The following is a 19156-nucleotide window of genomic DNA, read 5'->3' on the forward strand; positions in this document are numbered from 1 at the left end:
AACTAAATTAAATTTAGTAAAAACTGGAATAAATCAAGAGTCAGGCATATAGACTTAGGAAGGCCAATTTTAAGACCATAAAGAATTAAAACAGGTAAACGAGGCAGTAAACAGGAAAAATACAATTCAGAGTAAATGGAAGATGTTTTAGAATGGTCAGTTAAAGATGGGTGCATAACAGATGCTGGTAAGTACCAACTTGTCTGTCCCAAAATGGACAAAGTGGTGGTACCTGCATTAAGAATAAATTTTGCAGATTGATCAACATGTAAACATAAAGAAACTTCTAAACTATAGCCAACTGTGCCTGTCAAACCAAACTTTGAATGGGGACAGTAGAATTAGAATTAGGTTTATTGTCACCTGTACTCAAGTACAAAGTACAGGAAAATAGTGAAATGTGTACAATGTTGCCACACAAGGTGCCATCTTACGTACAAAGTCCCTAGGTACAAATCTTAGGTACTAAAATAGATTAGGAACATAAATAGAGAAATAAAGGGAAAAGCTAAATTACAGTTCTTCACAGTATAAATTAGGAAGATAAACAAATGTTATAGTCCTTTTATAGCCTGCAATCTCTTCACACTGTGGACTTTCTACACGTAGTCTCACTCTACCACACTGCCAGGCTCAAGATGTCTGACAGGCTGCCACTCCTGGCCCCCCAGTCCGCCACCCACCCTACTCCATTCTACGTGCCGACCATGGGCCATCCCACTCCAGGCCCTCAGCTGCTGCAGCACTGCTGCTCTCTTCACAAGCTAAGGTAGGTTAACAAAGAAACACTAAAATATTTTATAAAAAAGGAAAAATAAAAGAGAAAATAAAGAGAAGCAGATGGAAAGGACAAGCCTCTGGCGGAGCCCAGACGGTGCATACTCCACCACCTCTGTCTTGGATTAACATCCAAAGTGGATGCAACAAAGCTCTCATAATATACTGCATCTTTAAATAAAAACCGGTGGGAGTTTGGGGTGCTGTTGGCTAGGGTGGATAGATGTACTCAGAACAATGTGCCTGCCTTGAGTCTGGAGCCTCTATTGCTTCTCATCCATATAAACCAAATGTTAGATTAGAACATCTTGACTCAATCAGAAAGGTGAAAATTAATTTGCACTCCAGATTGTTGTCCCAATCCAGGGATGAGATGGTTTACAGAATTGTTGGAGATGTCATGCATGATATCAAATGCACATCAGCATTGTTTTAACCAATACTTACCCACCATACATCACCAAAAGAGATAAGCTCATGATGCAGGCACTGATGTTTCTACAACAAGACCTTCAACATCTTATCATACTTCGGAGGGAGAAAATTTCCAATTTCAGTTCAGCACCCATTTTTATGATTCTGCAAAGTATATACAAGGATATATAAGGTGCTATATGACGGCGCTGTGTTATAATTCACTCAGGTAGTGCAAGTTGTTGTAGTAACATGCATGCTACCTACATGTTGAAGTTTGGAACAATGGATAGCATTGGCAGAGGCTGACTAGAAATCTCTCCTCCTCTTACAACCAGCCTATCACTCCAAATCAAAGGTGGTGAGATTACAAGTTGTGACCGTAAGCTTGACCAAATAATCAGAAAGGATATTAACTTTGAGGAAGCAGAACAACTTCTGGAGCAACATCTAGATGGTTGAAGGCACAGAATGTAGGAGAAGGAAAAGGCACTTCTGCCCTTCTAGTCTGTTCCGTCATCAATATGATCTTGGCTGATTATCCAACTCAGCACCCTCTCTCACATTCTCCCCATCCCTACAATCCCTTTAGCTCTAAGAACTATATCTAGCTCCTTCTTGAAAACATGCAATGTTTGGGTTCAACCATTTTCATGGCAGGAAATTTTATAGGCTCACCACTCACTGGGTGAAGAAACTTTACTCATCTCAGCCTTAAGTGGCATACCCTTACGCAATTTGGTAAAGATAAAAAGGTATGCATCTGAACTGAAAGTCAGAGGAATTAAGTGCATGGGGAGAAAAGTTGTTAGATTTAAGGCGGGTTGTGAATGCCAACAACAGCATTGAAGTAACCAATAATAAAATGGAGGCTGCTGCCACAAGTGTTTGAAAAAGGAACGGAGGTGAAAGATATTAGTGAAGTTCAATTTGATAGTTTAATGTGGAGAGCATACAAGGTCAAAAGATTGGCTCAGGCTAGAAGATAATGCTAAGAATCTGATTTCAGCCACAGATAATGGCCAATGAAGGGGTCGAGCTGGCGAGAAGGGGACAAAGATTACAGCAGAGGCAAAAGGCAATTTTGTGATCCTTCTAATGTTTACCTGGAGGATGATGATATGAAAATACAAAACAGGGAAGGAAGCGGATTATTCGGTTCTTCAAGCCTGCTCTGCAAGTCAATAAGATCTTGGCTGATCTGTTTGTGTTTCAATTTCCACTTTCCAAAGTACACCCAAGAACCTCAGTCTTAGAATCAACCTCTGTTTTAAAATATTCAATGGTCCTGCTTCCACCAACTTCTGAGGCAAAGTTCCAAAGTTGCACAATCATCAGAAAAAAAAATGCTTTTTAACACTCTGATGCTCAACCAGAGATCTGTTGCCAGGCAGAACTTCCTGAACTTGAATTATTCTTGGTGTTGTTCAGTCTTTAATTCTTCTTTTAGTGCCTTCCAAAAAGCAACATTGTACCGAACAGTGCAACAATACATAACACTTGATTTTCAAGTTGCAAAGTTTTCCGGGTTTTTCATTTCTAACTGTCCAACTTCCACTTTCATTTGTAATAAAAAAATGAAAACTGTGCGATGTCTTATGTTACAAAAAGAAAACAAAAAACTCCTTTTCTCACCCACAGATATTGCTTATTGGTGACATCAATCAAAAGTATGGTACAGCACATTATCAAAAAATCTGATGAAATGCTATTCTTGGGATGCTTTCACCACAGCCAACCAATTTTCATCTACTAATGGTCCCTGTTGACTGCTTTCTTTCTCCCCAGCTCACCATTATCCATTCTTTTGTCTCTCCAATTGTTGTTAACATAGAACAGTACAGCTGGAACTGGCACATGTTTGTGTTGACCATAATGCTGTCCTAAACTAATCCTATCTGCCTGCACAAGCTCTGTATCCCTCTATTCTCGGCCTATTCATGTGTCTAAATGCCTCAAACTTTGTTATCGTTTCTGCTTCTACCACCTCCACTGGCAGCACGTTCCAGGCACCTACCACTCTTAAAACAAAGCTTTCCTCATACATCTCCTTTAAACTTGCCCCCTCTCACCTTAAATCCACACCGCTGAGTATCTAACATTTCCACCCAGGGAAACAGACTCCAATTATCCACCCTATCCATGCCTCTTCTAATTTTATAAACTTCCAACAGGTTGCCCCTCAGACTCCAATACTGTAGCGAAATCAATCCAAATTTTTCTAACCTCTCCTTATAGCTGATACACTCCAATTGAGGTAACATCCTGATAATGCACTTTTAAACCCTCACCACAGTTTCCACATTCTATAGTGTAGCGACCAGAACTGTACAAAGTACTCTTAATTTGGACAAACTAAAGTTTTATACAGCTGCGACATGACTTGCCAACTTTTACACTCAATGCTTTGACCAACGAAGGTTAGCATGCCGTATTAGCTTCATTAGCACCTTATCCACTTGTGTCACCACTTTCAGGGAGGAATGGACTTGCGGCCCTAGTTCCCTCATGGTGCCAACTGATCTGGCTGCTGCTTTCTCATGAGAGGACATGCGTCTAACAGTATCCAAAATGGCATACCTGTTTGAGAGAGGAATGGCCACAGTGGACTCCTGCACTGCCTGTCCACACTAACTGGTCTTCCTGGTGGTCATTCAACTCTTTTCTGACTGTGTAGTCCTTACTAGTAGTGCGACCAACTCACTAAACATGCTATCGATGACATTCTCAGCCTCACAGATGCTCGAAAATGAGTCCATCCGCCGCTCCAAGTGCTCCATGTGGCAAATCATGAGCTAGCTGAACACACTTCCCACATACATATAGTCAGCATGGACACTGCAAGTGTCCCGGATTTTCCACATATTACAGGACAGCATTCCAGGACCAACTTCTCCTGCCATTCTGAATCTTATCAACTATGGACAATAATATAGGAACCAATTACACAACCTTACCCACTAATCACCAAACTCAGATTTCTCACCTTCACTTTATTCCTAACAAACTACAACAACAGAAGTAAGTACTTTATAATCTGTCTCCTTCCAGACATGACTCACTCAGTTTCTAGATCTGGTTCCTGAGCAGCTAAGCCTACGTCACTTTTTGAGTCACAGACTCTGCCTCTGGATTCAACTCCACTCACTCTGCCGCCGCTCGGACTTGACCTCAGTCTTGCTATGCCTGACCCTGCTCATTAGGTATGTATCCAGTAGCTCCTACCGCCGTTCACACCCAGGTCGGTCTGCTGTTGTGTTACCTCCACCACTTTTCCCTCTCTCTCGCTGGGCTCCATCTCCACCTGTTGTTTGTTCCTTCCCTTCCCCATCTTCAGCATATCAACCTTTTCCGAGCTACAGTCAGTTCTGAAGAGGCAGCACTGGACCCAAAATGTTGACTCTGTTTTCTCTCCACAAATGCTGCCAGACCGGTGAGTTTCTCTAGCAATTTCTTTTTTGTTCCTTACGCAATTCATCTTGTAACAAAAAATAGTATTTCATTTGCTTCCTTGTTTATGTGGTGCATCATGGTTTTGATTGATGTCACCAACGAGCACCATCCATGTCAGATAAAAGGGAGTATGCTTTCCTTTTGTACTGCAAGACCCCACTTTTTTTTTGGAAATATACATAAATGGAATTTGTACTGTTACAATCGAAAAACCAGAAAAGGTTTGCAACTTGAAAATCTAGTGTTGAGTTGTTCAGTACAATACGAGGAAGAATTAAAGACTGAACGGCACTAAGAATAATTTGAGTTCAAGAAATTCTGCCTGGAAAAAGGTCTCCAATTTTTTGAGCAGAAGTGTTTAAAAAAAAACTGCAAGCGCTAAGAATAGCAGAAAATAGAAGATATCCAGAGCGTGCAGACAGTCAGCAACACTCTGCTGTCACCGGCACCAAACCATGTGGAAAAAGACAAAAGAAAGCAAGAAAGGTTAAAAGAATTCAAAATGGAAAAGACATGTTCATCTGAACAACCATGAGAAAAATGACTGTGTCACTGTACAGACAGCAGAGTCTCATCTTTGCAAAATTGCAGCAAGTTTGCAGATGACACTAAGATTGGTGGAGTAGCAGATAGTGAAGGGGACTGTCGGAGAATGCAGCAGAATATAGATAGATTGGAGAGTTGGGCAGAGAAATGCCAGAAGGAGTTCAATCCAGGCAAATGCCAGGTGATGCAGTTTGGAAGATCCAATTCAAGAGCAAACTATACGGTAAAATTGGTAAACTGGGGAAAATTGATACACAGAGAGATCTGGGTGTTCAGGTCCATTGTACCCTGAAGGTGGCAATGCAGGTGGATAGAGTGGTCAAGAAGGCATACGGCATGCTTTCATTCATCGGACGGGGTATTGAGTACAAGAGATGGCAGGTCATGTTACAGTTGTATAGGACTTTGGTTCGACCACATTTGGAATACTGCGTACAGTTCTGGTCGCCACATTACCAAAAGGATGTGGATGCTTTAGAGAGGGTGCAGAGGAGGTTCACCAGGATGTTGCCTGGTATGGAGGGCGCTAGCTATGAAAAGGGGTTGAATAGATTAGGATTATTTACATTAGAAAGATGGAGGTTGAGGGGGGACCTGATTGAGGTCTACAAAATCATGAGAGGTATAGACAGGGTGGATAGCAAGAAGCTTTTTCCCAGAGAGTGGAGGACTGAATTACTAGGGGTCATGATTTCAAGGTGAGAGGGGAAAAGTTTAAGGGAGATATGTGTGGAAAGTTCTGTACGCAGTGGGTGGTGGGTGCCTGGAACGCGTTGCCAGCGGAGGTGGTAGAGGCGGGCACGATAGCGTCATTTAAGAGGTATCTAGACAGATACGTGAACGGGCAGGGAGCAGTGCGATACAGATCCTTGGAAAATAGGCGACTGGTTTAGATAGAGGATCTGGATCGGCGCAGGCTTGGAGGGCTGAAGGGCCTGTTCCTGTGCTGTAATTTTCTTTGGTCTTGTTCTTTGTTCTAAAATTCAAAACGAGTGGGAGAGAAAAGAACTTCCCATCGTGTGGTCTGAAATTTTGGTCTTCGGAATTTTATTTAACCTGCCTACATTCTTGATCTACCTATAGTATAGGTATTGAACTATGTGAAAATTGCAATTTAGAGTGAGTGTGTGTGTGAATGGGTTGGGGGGGGTGGAGATGGTGGTGGTGTGGTGTTGAACATACAACAGTACAGCACAGGAACGGGCCCTTCGGCCCACAATGTTGTGCCAAACATGATGCCAAATTAAACTAACCCCTTCTGCCTGCCCTTAGTCCACATCCCTCCATTCCTTGCATATTCATGTGGTTATCTAAAAGTCTTTTAAATGTCCCTTTTGTATCTGCCTGCACTACCAACCCTGACAGTGCATTCCACACTCCTACCACTGTAAAAAAGCCCTTACAACTCCTTTGAACTTTCCCCCTTAAATGCATGCCCTCTAGTTTCAGACATTTCAACTCTGGGAAAAAGATTCTGACCATCAACCCTATCTACGCATCTCATAATTTTATAGATTTCTATCAAGTCTCCCCTCAGCCTCCGCCACTCCAGAGAAAACAACCAGAGTTTTTTCCAGCCTCTCCCAATAGCTCATACCTTCTAAGAAGGGGTATAGTTTTATTTTTTTTCATCTTTTTGTTTTTTTTTTCTCTTTTTCTTTTTTGTAAAGTTATATAAATTAGAAATCCTTTCTTTTCACTGCTATTGTGAGAGTTAGCCATGTTGTAATGAATAGAGTTACTGAAGGAACCTGGAGTAAATTGCCTATAGTCAGGCAAATTGGTCACTTGGTGGTTTCATTCGGATATTATACATTATGTAACAACTTATAGAAGGCACAACTTTTCCTAGTTAAATCATGACAGTAAACGGTACAGCACATCAGTTATGTTGCACCCAGAGTGTTGTGGACTATTTTGACAGCACAATATAAAGGGGCCATTCAGGCCCTAAAATCAATGCAATAGAAGCAAAAAGGCTGCTATTGTTAGAGGGGAGGGCCTAGAGAATGACAAATTTGGTTTCTCGCCCACAGACGATACTCAACATAACATACAATGTAAATACAATTTAAAAACATTCCCTAAAAGCCAAAGCAGCAAAACAAATCAGGCCAAGATTCAGATTTCAGAATAGGGGAAATGCGCCATTCAAGTGCTGGGAAAAATATTATAGTTGAACTGCTCAGACACCTTACCAAACATTTTAATTGCAAGAATACTATGGTTACAATTCACCATAATCTTAAACAGCTTGATACGGGGTGCTGGCAGCTGAACAGTTTCTAAGTTTCCTTGACAAAGCAAAATCTCTTCAGAATCTGAACGCTAAACAACGTTCTTCATTTAGGTTTCTTGTCAAAGGCAAGTGGGTAGCTGCAACATCAGCACTGAGCTGGATGATCAACTCCAATTCAGACTTTTGTTTTTTAAAAAAAGCAAGGACGCCAGACAAATCTTGCAGCCATCTTGGTGTCATTAAGAGGCCTTAGCACTCAGTATTGTTGGCATCTAATGACCCATTTATATGACAATGAAACAGTTCTGTCACAGACACAGCTGAATCTGTTCTTAGTACAGAGCGAATTCAGCAACACTGGACATTGTGATGAGGTAACTCTCTCAGGTCCAGAACAGCATATCCAAACCACAGCACGACAGCATCAAGTTTCCTGCTGGTTTGTTTTTTTTTCATTCACAAACTCAAATCCAATGGAAAAAGCTGAACCATTAAAAACTGAAAGATTCAGCACCCCAAAGTGACTAATATTCCACTGCCAGTAGCTGATGCCTGACAGCAGCATCTAAATCGTTCAACCTATGGCCACGTATCATGTAATACTAACCCACACATAGTTAGGGGTTAGGAGACCAGGAGAGAGCAGAGAGTTGTGCAGGGGAGGGAAAGTGTGAGCTCGTGGGATGCGGGAGAAACGAAGTGGGGAAAATTATGAGAATGAGATAAGAGGTCAGGAAGCACAGTGTTTTCAAAGGCAAATTCTCAGGTTTTTGTCTGCACTTGCCCTTATGCATTCACAACTAACTCGGTTGCGGTGTTTGGTTTTTGTTGTAATTGGTCTAGAAACTAACTCTCAATAAACAAGTCACTTTTTGCAGCATCTGTAAGCTGCTCTACAAACAAGTGAAGATATATACCAACTGTTTGTAGGATCCATATCTGTGCAATATGCTCCAAATATGTAATGGTAATTAAAGCGAATAAGAGCATGCAGCATACATTCATTAAGGATGGCAAACTATGGTATTAAAATGAAACCTATCTGGTCTATTCGTATCAGAATAGATTTATCTAATAAAAGTTTTAAAATAAATTGGAATATGAAACAAATCCTTCCTCACGTCATTGATACGGTTTCCAAATTCAATATGTTCACTAAAAGATTGAGAGGAATTAGCCAAAATTTATGAAGACTTGTTGGAATATGGACTGTTTGGTTTGAAGCAGAGATCAAAATGAATCTAGGAGAAAATTGGAAAAACATTTGAAGAGAAAGAGAAAGACAATTGGTTTTAATTTGTTGTAGCAAACAGCCAGTGCTCCCTTTTGATAACAACATCAGTTCAGTGGCAGAAGTCTAGTTTCTGATTCAAAGGTCATAGGCTCTATTCTCACCCAGAATTATCGAATCCCTAAAATGCAGATAAGGGCCATTTGGCCCATCAGGTCGATGCTGACCTCCGAAGAGGATCCCACACTGACCCACCTCTTCCAACACCCCTCTCCCTCCCTAAAATAGATGCATGATCTCACTTTCTGCAGTGTAAACCTCCGGTTATCAATAGCCCAAACCTTCCAACAGCATACACTGCATTACATGGCTTCTCTCCACAAATCCTTGCTCCAATATTTCTGCATCAAGGAGCTCCTCCTTACAAATATTACACTGATATCTACATAATCAATGAGAACTTCCTTTGTTTTAAATTTCAACTTGCTGTGACTCTGAAAGGACATTACTGCGATCAAGATGATGCTGCTAACAAAAAGGACTGCACATAAATCTTAACGGTTTAATACTGTTATGTCAAATTTCTTTCACCATCACAAAGATTGGTGACGTTCTGCGTACATGAACTTTCCCAAATAAGAAACAATATAAGTAACTGAATATAATGAGCCAATTGAGTGAGGATGGCTTAATTTTTAAAAATTGATAATATGTAATATTAGACAGTTATTGAGTCAGAGTCAGAGGTTTACAACATGGAAACAGGTCCTTTGGCCCAATTTGTCCATGCCACCCAGTTTTCACAATTAATCTAGCCCCATTTGCCTGTGTTTGGTCCATATCCCTCCATACCTATCCCATCCACGTACCTGTCCAAATATTTCTTAAATGACAAAATCGTACTCACCTCCACCACTACCCCTGGCAACTTGTTGCAGACACTCACCACCTTCTGTGTGAAAAAACTGCCCCTCTGGGCCCTTTTGTATCTCTTCCCTCTCACCTTAAATGTATGTCCTCAAAATTTAGAATCCCTTATCATAGGGGAAAGCTGTTGGTTATCTACCCTATCTATGCCTCTCATGATGTTATAGACCTCTGTAAGGTCACCCATCAGTCTCCTATGCTCTAGGGAAAAAAGTCACAGCCTATCCAGCCTCTCCTTACAATACAAACCTTCCAAACCAGGTACTCTAATTTAATAATATCCTTTCTACAGTAGGGTGACCAGAACTGCATGCAGTACATCAAATGTGGCCATACCAACTCCCATACTCAATGCTCTGACCGATAAAGCAAATATGCCAGAAGCCTTCTTCACCACCTTGTCTACCTGTGACTCCCCTTTCAAGAAGCTATAAACCTGTACCCCTAGATCTCTTTGTTCCATAACACACCCAGGGCCCTACCATTCACTGTGTAAGCCCTGGTTTAAAATGCAACACCTTCCATTTACCTAAATTAAACTCCATCTGCCATTCCTCAACCCACTGGCCGAGTTCATAGAATTATCATAGAACCCCTACAACATAGAAACAGGCCCTTCGGCCCAACAAGTCCACACCGACCCTCAGAGCATCCCACCCAGGCCCATCCCTCCTATAACCCACCTAATCTACACATCCCTGAACTCTACGGGAAATTTAGCATGGCCAATCAACCTAGCCTGCACATCTTCGGACTGTGGGAGGAAACCCACGCAGACACGGGGAGAATATGCAAATTCCACACAGACAGTCGCCCAAGGGCGGAATCGAACCGGGGTCCCTGGCGCTGTGAGGCAGCAGTGCTAACCACTGAGCCACTGTGCCACAACCAAGTTGATCAAGATCTCACTGTATTCCCAGATCACCTTCTTCATTGTCCATTATATCACCAATCTTGATGTCACCCGCAACCTTACTAACAATACCTCCTAAATTCTCATCCAAATCACTTATACAAATTATAAATAACAGTGACCCAGCACTGACCGTGTGGCACACCGCTGGTCATTGGCCTCCAGTTTGAAAAACAACACTCTATTACCACCCTCTGTCTTCTACATTCAAGCCAATTTTACATCCAATTGGCCAGCTCTCCCTGGATCCCAAGAGAGTTAACCTTACTCAACAACCCACCATGCAGTACCTTATCAAAGGCCTTGCTCAAGTCCTTTGTCCTATGCAGCCTTTCTTAAATAATGGCACAACATTAGCTACTGTCAAATCTTGGTGCACTTGACTAGTGGGTGTCGATGATACAAACTTCTCAGCCATGAACCCCGCAATTTCCTCCCTAGCCTCCCACAAAGTCCTGGGACACACTTCATCAGGTCCCAGGGATTTATCTACCTTAATGTGTTTTAAGACTTCCAGCACCACCTCTTCTGTAATGTGGACTTTCTTAAAGGCATCACAATTTATTTCCTCAAGTTCCCCTAGCATCCCTGCCTTTCTCGACGATAAATAATGACAAGAAATATTCATTTAGGTTCTCACATATCTCTTGTGGCTGCTCATATAGACGACTTTGTTGATGGTTAAGAGACCCCATTCTGTCCCTAGTTAGTTCTTTCAAATGAACTTAACATTTTCTCAAGTAGTGAGGATAGACAATAGATGGATTACAGACTCACTGTAGTACGCTGTGGCACGCTAGCTCAGTGGTTAGCACTGCTGCCTCACAGTGTCAGGGACCTGGGTTCAATTCCACCCTCAGACTTGTGTGAAGTTTGCATATTCTTCCTGTGTCTGCATGGGTTTCCTCAGGGTGCTCCAGTTTCCTCCCACACAATCCAAAGATGTGCAAGTTAGGTAGATTAGGTATACAAAATTGCCCATAGTGTTTAGGGGCGCAGGCTCGGTGAATTAACCATGGGAAATGCAGGGTTATGGCGATAGGGTTGGGGGTGTGAATGGTGGGATGCTTTCGGACAGTTGTGTGGACTTGACGGGCCAAGTGGCCTGCTTCCACACTGTAGGGATTCTATGAAGTTTGAAAATGTGATGATAAAATGAATGGATCACAATAGGTTTAAAGATCAACCTTACTCCTCTAAATGCCCAAGAGAATGTCATCTCATTACAATGGTATATTTACATTAGAATCGTCACATTCATAGCCTAACTTCAAGAAGAGTGCTGAAAAACAGATGAGCTGGTACGGCATGCCAAGTCAGAAGACAGTTGTTCTTGTTCAATTCAAGCGCCATAAATAAATGGCTGCTGCTATAATCTGAGTCAAAACACACAGAATAAATACATTGTATTTTTGCCAAGGTGCCAGTCAAATCATAAATAGATCATAATTCTCGAGTAAGCATTTCAGTCCATTGTCAACCATGAGATTTAATCATATGATGTCAACAGATAAGAGGCCAACAGCCCACATTGAGAACTCTAACTGATTTGGATTATTTGCATACCAGATTCGAGGTCTGTTAATCATAGCTTCGCTGTCTTCCTTGGCGATGGAAGAACTGCAATATTGAGATCTCAGCAGGCTCCCTCTCAATCCCACTGTGAATGAGCTCCCTTCTGTCATCTCATCCGCACTCTAACAGAATGATTAAACATCTCATCGACCCACATACACCAAAGTCAGCCAACATATCTCACCAAACTTAATTAATTCCCCTGTCTTTCTTTAAATGCTCCCAGGTAATACTTCACAGGATTAAATCCTGCCTTCATTAAAGTTGACCTCAATTCTCACACAGAACTATATGAACAGAATGTTACATTCAATTTTTATACTATCTGAAACCATTCCAAGGAGATTTGCAGAATTTTAATCGTTGGAAGGTTTCACAAAGTTTTCACGATTGTGTTTTGTAACCAGATTTCACTTCATGTACATTTGCTGCCATAAAGAGAAATTGGTTTGGTAGCCAGGTACCACTCACTCCAGGATTACTTCACAGATGGCCTACAAAGAACAAAGTAGAACAATACAGCACAGGAACAGGCCCTTCAGCCCTCCAAGCCTGCGCCAACACATTTTTCCCTTCCATACTAAAACTGTCTTCACTTACAGGATCCATATCCCTCTATTCCCTCCCTATTGATGTGTTCGTCCAGGTGCTTGACCCCTCCACCCTGGGAAAAAGCCTCAAACTTTCCACTCTATCCATGGCATTCACAATCTTATAAACTTCTGTCAAGTCAATCAGGAGGTTCTATCAACCTCCTACATTTCAGTGTAAACAAACCCAGTCTTTCCAATCCTTCTTCACAGCTAAAACTCCCATAACCAGGCAATATCCTAGTAAACCTTTTCCGTACCCTCTCTAAAGCATCCACATCCTTCTGGTAATGTGGTGACCAGAACTGTACGCCACAGTCCAAGTGTGGCCTAACTAAAGTCCTATAAAACTGCAGCATAGCTTGTCTATCGTTATACTTAATGCCCCTTCCAATGAAGGCAAGCATGCCATAGGCCTTTTTCACCACTTTATCCACCTGCGCTGCCACCTTCAGTGATCTGTGTACTTGCATACCAGATCCCTCTGCATTTCAATAGATGGGGGTTCTGCCATTCACTGTAAATTTCCACATGTACTTGACGTTCCAAAATGCACCACCTCACATTTGTCCAGATCAAACTCCATCTGCCATTTATCTGCCCATGCCTCCAACTGATCTATATCCTGCTGTATTGTCTGAAAACCCACCTCATTATCCGCAACTCCACCAATATTTGTATTGTTCATAAACTTAATTAGACCAGCTACATTTTCCTCCAATTCATTTATGTAGATCAAACAGCAGGAGGTCCCAGCACTGATCCCTGTGGAACACGACTAGTCACAACCCTCCATTCCGAAAAGCATCCTTCCACCGCTACCCTCTGACGCCTATGACTAAGCCATCTTGCGAGCTCACCCCAATAGCATGTGACTTCACCTTTTCTACCAGTCTACTATGAGGGACCTTGTCAAAGGTTTTACTGAAGTCCATGTAGACAACATCAACCACTTTTGCCTCATCAATCATCAATACCTCCTCAAAAAATATGATCAAGTTAGTGAGGCACAACCTCCCCCACACAAAACCATGCTGTCTATCATTAATAAGTTTATTTGCCTCTAAATGCGTACAGATCTTGTCTCTGAGAATTTTTTCCAATAATTGCCCTACCTCCGATGTGAGGCTCACAGGCCTGTAATTTCCAGGATTATCCCTGTTACCTTTCTTAAGCAGTGGGACAACACTGGCTATACATCTTAGGATATTCTCGTGCAGCCACACTGTAGATGCATACTTCTCCCATGCTGCTAATGACACTCCCAAACATTTATGTTCCAAGCTCAACATAGCCACTTACAGCTACAAGGACCTATTGTTACCATGAGACTCTCAAGCTGCTGACCAATCAACTACATGTTTTTCCAGCTCAAGGGCAGCTGAACTGGTTCTTTATATGCTTTGATGAAAATACTTCCTTTTAAATACATACAGAGTCAACAGGGTAGCAATGCCTGGGCTCATAGGTACCTTATTCCACCCACTGAGATTTTATTGAGATGTCAGAAGAATCTGCAGAAGAGTTTGCAGATGTTTTTCTTCAAAATGACTAAATACAATTTCATTAGACTCTACTCACAATATAATTAATTTAGTTTTAAAAAACCCACAATGTCAGATGAAATCTTTAAAGGTGAAATTTCAGTACACTCAGAAAACAAAGGCCATCAATTTGACTGGGGCATGACCATCCGAGCTCAAGCCAACCACAGACATGCATGGGAATTCCTAGAGGCCTGGTTCTCCATCCCTAATGCAATCAACAAACATGTAGAATTAGACCATATACAAACCCTCGCAAAAAAGAACTGGAAATGACAAAACACCTCAACAGACCAGATCATATAAATACTAAGCGGAGTAGAACTACATCACTTTATTGGAGGCCACACCGATGATATTACATAGCATGATGATGAAACATCTGAACTACAACCAGCCAGCTCAGCGAGCAAAGCAACAACCTCATCTTTAAAGGTTTCCACGCTGTCAGCTTCCAAGAGAGTGAGTGTAAACTAGAGACTAACAAATCTGTAGCAGTGATGCCTGAGACACACCAAACCATTACCTACAGGGACTTTTAAAGTAGAGACATGATTCCTTATGAAAACCTGTGTTTGCTCATGCCCACGTGGAGACTACTGCAATAACAACATCAGAAATGACATCAGCCACTGCCAGCAGACTCTGTCAAAGCCACACACTCCATCAGTGGTTTCACTACTCCCGTTTCCTGGTTTTTAGAGAGCCTCCTTCCACAATTATGTGAAAGTTTGTTTTCGTCCCACGTTATTCTATTTACAGGGAATCCTCTACACTTAGCACACATAAATATTGAAACCAATACTATGACCCAGTTTATTCCTTCTCATTGTATCCAAGCAATGGTACTTAACATCTACTGCAATCGAAACAACTTTACCTTTAGAAAATTCCAAGGAACTAAATGTTGCCTCATAATTTTGTTTATTGCATAAAATTGCAAATTAACATTTTAGGTTAATCTGAAATTCTTGATATCTTTTGACTGAAGTTCAGAAGCATTTGTCTGAAATCAGAGATGGTAGACTTCCACCACTTCTATCGCATAGAGCATACAGCATAATTGGATTGTGGGACCGACTACCTAAGACAACACACACAAATTCTACAGTCACTAACAATCCAGTATCATAATGCAACCAAAATGTGAGAATACACAGAACCACAACTTTGTTGTAACAGACAATTCACAGTACACATGCATAACTGCAACCACAGAACCTTACAATACAGGAGGCTGTTCAGCCCATTACGTCAGTGGCGGTTTTGCTAGCATTACCTAAAGAAAAAGGGCCTTGCAGTCCAGTCTGTGACCATAGATTTGCATCTCTCTCCAGTCCAAATTATGCAGTTAGTTGTCAGTCTCAATAATCCCCCCCAGTAAACTTTAAAGAAAAAGAAACTTGTGCTCCCAATATTAAATTGATCTCACTTCATCACCAACCACATCAGAAATAACAGTCTATCTTCCAATGATTACTCAGTTTTAAAGTATCCCATTATTTCTCTTATCAACTATTTTTTCTTAATAAAACTAGTCCCATTACCTGAAGTGTCTTTTCAAATTAATAGCTTCAGCTTCCCATGCTGCTTAATATAGAACTATGGTTCATAACTCACCCTGCACATAGCCAAGATGCTGTAGTACAGTTACAACACTAGCATCTACTAAGCCATATGGAAAACCGTCGAGGTATGTTCAGTCCACAACAAGCAGCAGAAATTCAACCTGATCAACTACTGCCCCATCCGTCTACTCTTGATAGATCAGTAAGGTGATGGAAGGTGTCAAGAGGCACTCACTCAGCAATAATCTGCTCACCGATGCTCAGCTTGGGTTCTACCAGATCCATTTAGCTCCAGACTTGATGACAAGCCTTTAGCCAGACAACTGAATTCCAGAGGTGAGGTGAGAACGATTGCCTGACATCGAGAAGGCATTTGACTGAATATGGCATGGACGAGCTCTAGCAAAATTGAAGACATTTAGAATCAGGGTGGACTAGGGAACTCACCTCTGTCTGGAGTCATGGCTTATAAAAAAAAACTGGCCACGGCTGTTGGAGTCTAATCTTCTCAGACACTATCGCTCAAGTTCCTCAGGACAATTTCCATGGGCCAACTATATTCAGCTATATCATCCAACAGCTTCTCTCCTTTCTGAGATCAGAAGTGGAGAGGTTCACTGATGTTAATTTAGTGTTCAGCACCATTCACAACTCCGCAGATATTGAAGCAGTCTGTGCTTCGATAAAGCAAGGCCTGGACAATATTCAAGCTTGGGCTGATAAATAACAAGTACCATTCACCCACACAAGAACCTTGTTACTCTTGTGCTCTATGCCTTTAAAATCAACATGTTGCTGTATCTACCGCAGATACACTTGTTGGAGGAAATATTTCAAGCTCAAGTAGACATAAAAATGTTTCCACACATGAACATAATAGAATGAGCTTCCAGGCACCCTTTCAGCTTCCAACAGGATGACAGTGGACAGGCAACAGACAACTCTACAATATAGTTATATAAGAACAAGAATAGAGGAACTTTGTGGGAAATTTAAAATCATAGGTCTTAGCTCATTAACAGGCAAAACAATGGCTCAGTGGTTGCAATGCTGCTTCACAGCGCCAAGGATCCACGTTCAATGTCAACCTTGGGTGACTGTGTAGAGTTTTCACATTGTCCCTGTGTCTACATGGACTTCATGCGGGTGTTCCGGTTTCCCCCCACAGTCCAAAGATGTGCAGGTTAGGTTGATTGGCCATGGCAAATTGTCCACAGTGTCCAGGGATGTGCAGGCTTAGGTGGGTTAACCATGGTAAATGTGGGGTTACGGGGATAAGGTGGAGGTCTGGTTCTGGGTGGGATGCTCCAGACATTGGCACGGATTCGATGGGCCAAATGCCCTCTTTCCACACAGTAGGGATTCTGGAATTCTATGATTCTATGATTCCGTGAACTTGCCATTACAGGTGACAGTACTGACTAGCAACACAGAATCAAAGCAGAGACAGTGAGCAAGCATACATTTATTCATACTAAACTGCATTTCATACACATCTGTTCACTCTGTTGAAGCATCCAAGTGCTGCTCTAGTTCTGAGTTTGCCTCTTTTAATGCCTCTGAATTTTACTTTAATGCCCATCTTATGCACTGAAGAAAGTTTCTAAAATTCCAACTACATTGTAGGTTGCTACAAGAGTATCTATTTCAGACAATCCAATTCTCATTCTTCTAGCTTTCATGCATACATAATTTATTATAAATGTACCTCCTTTCATAGCAATCTGTGTCTGCTTGGTGTTGGCTTTCAGTCCATGGATGTCTCACTGCATATTTGCATCCATTGCAACCTGTTGACTACCTCTCATATCTATGATCTGTCTTGATATGGTTACAACTTTCCCTGTGATTTCCCACAACTGTTCATTTTAAATTGGTTCTCATTGCTGCTTGTTTCTCCCTCTACAACAATCCTTCTCCACACTGCCTGCACAACAGCCCTTCCGACCCAGCCTTATATCCCAATCCCATCTCTTGAACTTAACATATCACCTTATCAATAGACGTGTATCAAGGATAGGCATGCATCATCTTGTGGGACTTGCTCTTGCCTGTTCTACATTCTTATAGCCTTGGCTAACGATGCTGCCTTTGCAGGTTCTGCCAATTATGGATTTGCACTCACCTTACAAAATCATCTGCAGCCCTGCCAGCTCCAGCTGCACTCTCCATGTCACAACGAAGTAATGGCCTGTGAAATTAGAGAAAGGAGTGCTATTAGCCATATAGTAATAGACAGCATCAACACGTTATTGTAGTGTCTGAAATGCCTGTACTAACAAAAGATATCAAGGTATATATTTTAATATCCTGTTAAAATAGTTTTTAATTGCCAGCTTGTCTGAACCTCACATTAAACTTTTCAGCACAGTATTCTGCCAGTAATTTCATGATAAGACATTTAGGACTTTGCAACAAAAGTAGGTAAAGCACTGACAAAAGAAACCCACCAATGAGTGTTGAGTTAGCCTTCCCCTCTCTTGGCATTAAGTCACCAGCATTACTTTGTGAACATGCTGTTTTGACAGTGTGGTATATATTTTGGCATCTTCCATTTCAAATTCACTAAAAATTACCACAATCTGCTGCCACAAATGTAAGTCTCTCCGATGCCTCAGGGATGACTAATTCTGGCTTTCCCCCAGTGAAGTGGCAGAGGTAACCCTGGATTCTGTACACAATTGCACTTCCCACATGACATTAACATTCCTCCTGCCATTATAACTTTACACCAGTGTCTCGCCTCTTCACTCACTATGTACTTCATCTAATGTTGTTAATCTCAACTGAAATTGTGCTTTAAATTAATGAATAATTCCTCAGATCAAACCTCCATTGATCATTTCAATTTGTTCCACTCCAGAACCATAAGGTTGCTCTGGTCCAATTTACATCAAGTCTGATCACTGATCACCTACACAACTGTTTAACGCAAGTCAGTTTTATGGATAGCTCCCAATTCCATGATTGCAGATACCATGGGATCTCTTAGTTCTATCTGAGTAGGTTGATGGGTCTGTGTTTGACACCCTATATTATTTTAAAGATAGCACCTCTGATAGTCTCAGTACTGCACTGGAATGTTAGCCTTGATGTTGGAGATGTTTTGAAAGGTGACCAAAAACTTTACAAATATGTTTTAAGGAACATCATAGGGAAGAAAAATGCGATGGAAAAGAGCAAAAGTCATGGGAGAGATATTTAGAACTCAGATCCCAGACAGCTGAAAGAAACATACAGAATATGCAAAAGTTTGTTTAAGATTGTACAGAACTAGGTTTATTATACCAATACACTGGCTTTCCTAATGGCTGCAATCCCTCACCAAACAAGTTGGATTCACTAAAACCAGTTGTTATCTCTGTGCAAGTCTTTGCGA

At 41.5% G+C, this 19156-nt stretch overlaps 1 protein-coding gene across 5 annotated transcripts in view; it reads right to left on the reverse strand.

Moving 5' to 3' along the window:
* The window catches only part of LOC109917665 (rho GTPase-activating protein 32-like), a 488544-nt gene that overhangs the window by 341027 nt on the left and 128361 nt on the right, over nucleotides 1-19156 (reverse strand). For all 5 annotated transcript variants that reach the window (XM_048615489.1, XM_048615490.1, XM_048615491.1 and 2 more), the window contains one exon: nucleotides 17903-17968. In XM_048615489.1, coding sequence (XP_048471446.1) covers nucleotides 17903-17968 — 66 coding nt within the window. The remainder of the gene's footprint in view (nucleotides 1-17902; nucleotides 17969-19156) is intronic.

Source organism: Rhincodon typus, chromosome 32 (assembly GCF_021869965.1).
Source record: "Rhincodon typus isolate 14 chromosome 32, sRhiTyp1.1, whole genome shotgun sequence".
NCBI classification, from domain to species: Eukaryota; Metazoa; Chordata; class Chondrichthyes; order Orectolobiformes; family Rhincodontidae; genus Rhincodon; species Rhincodon typus.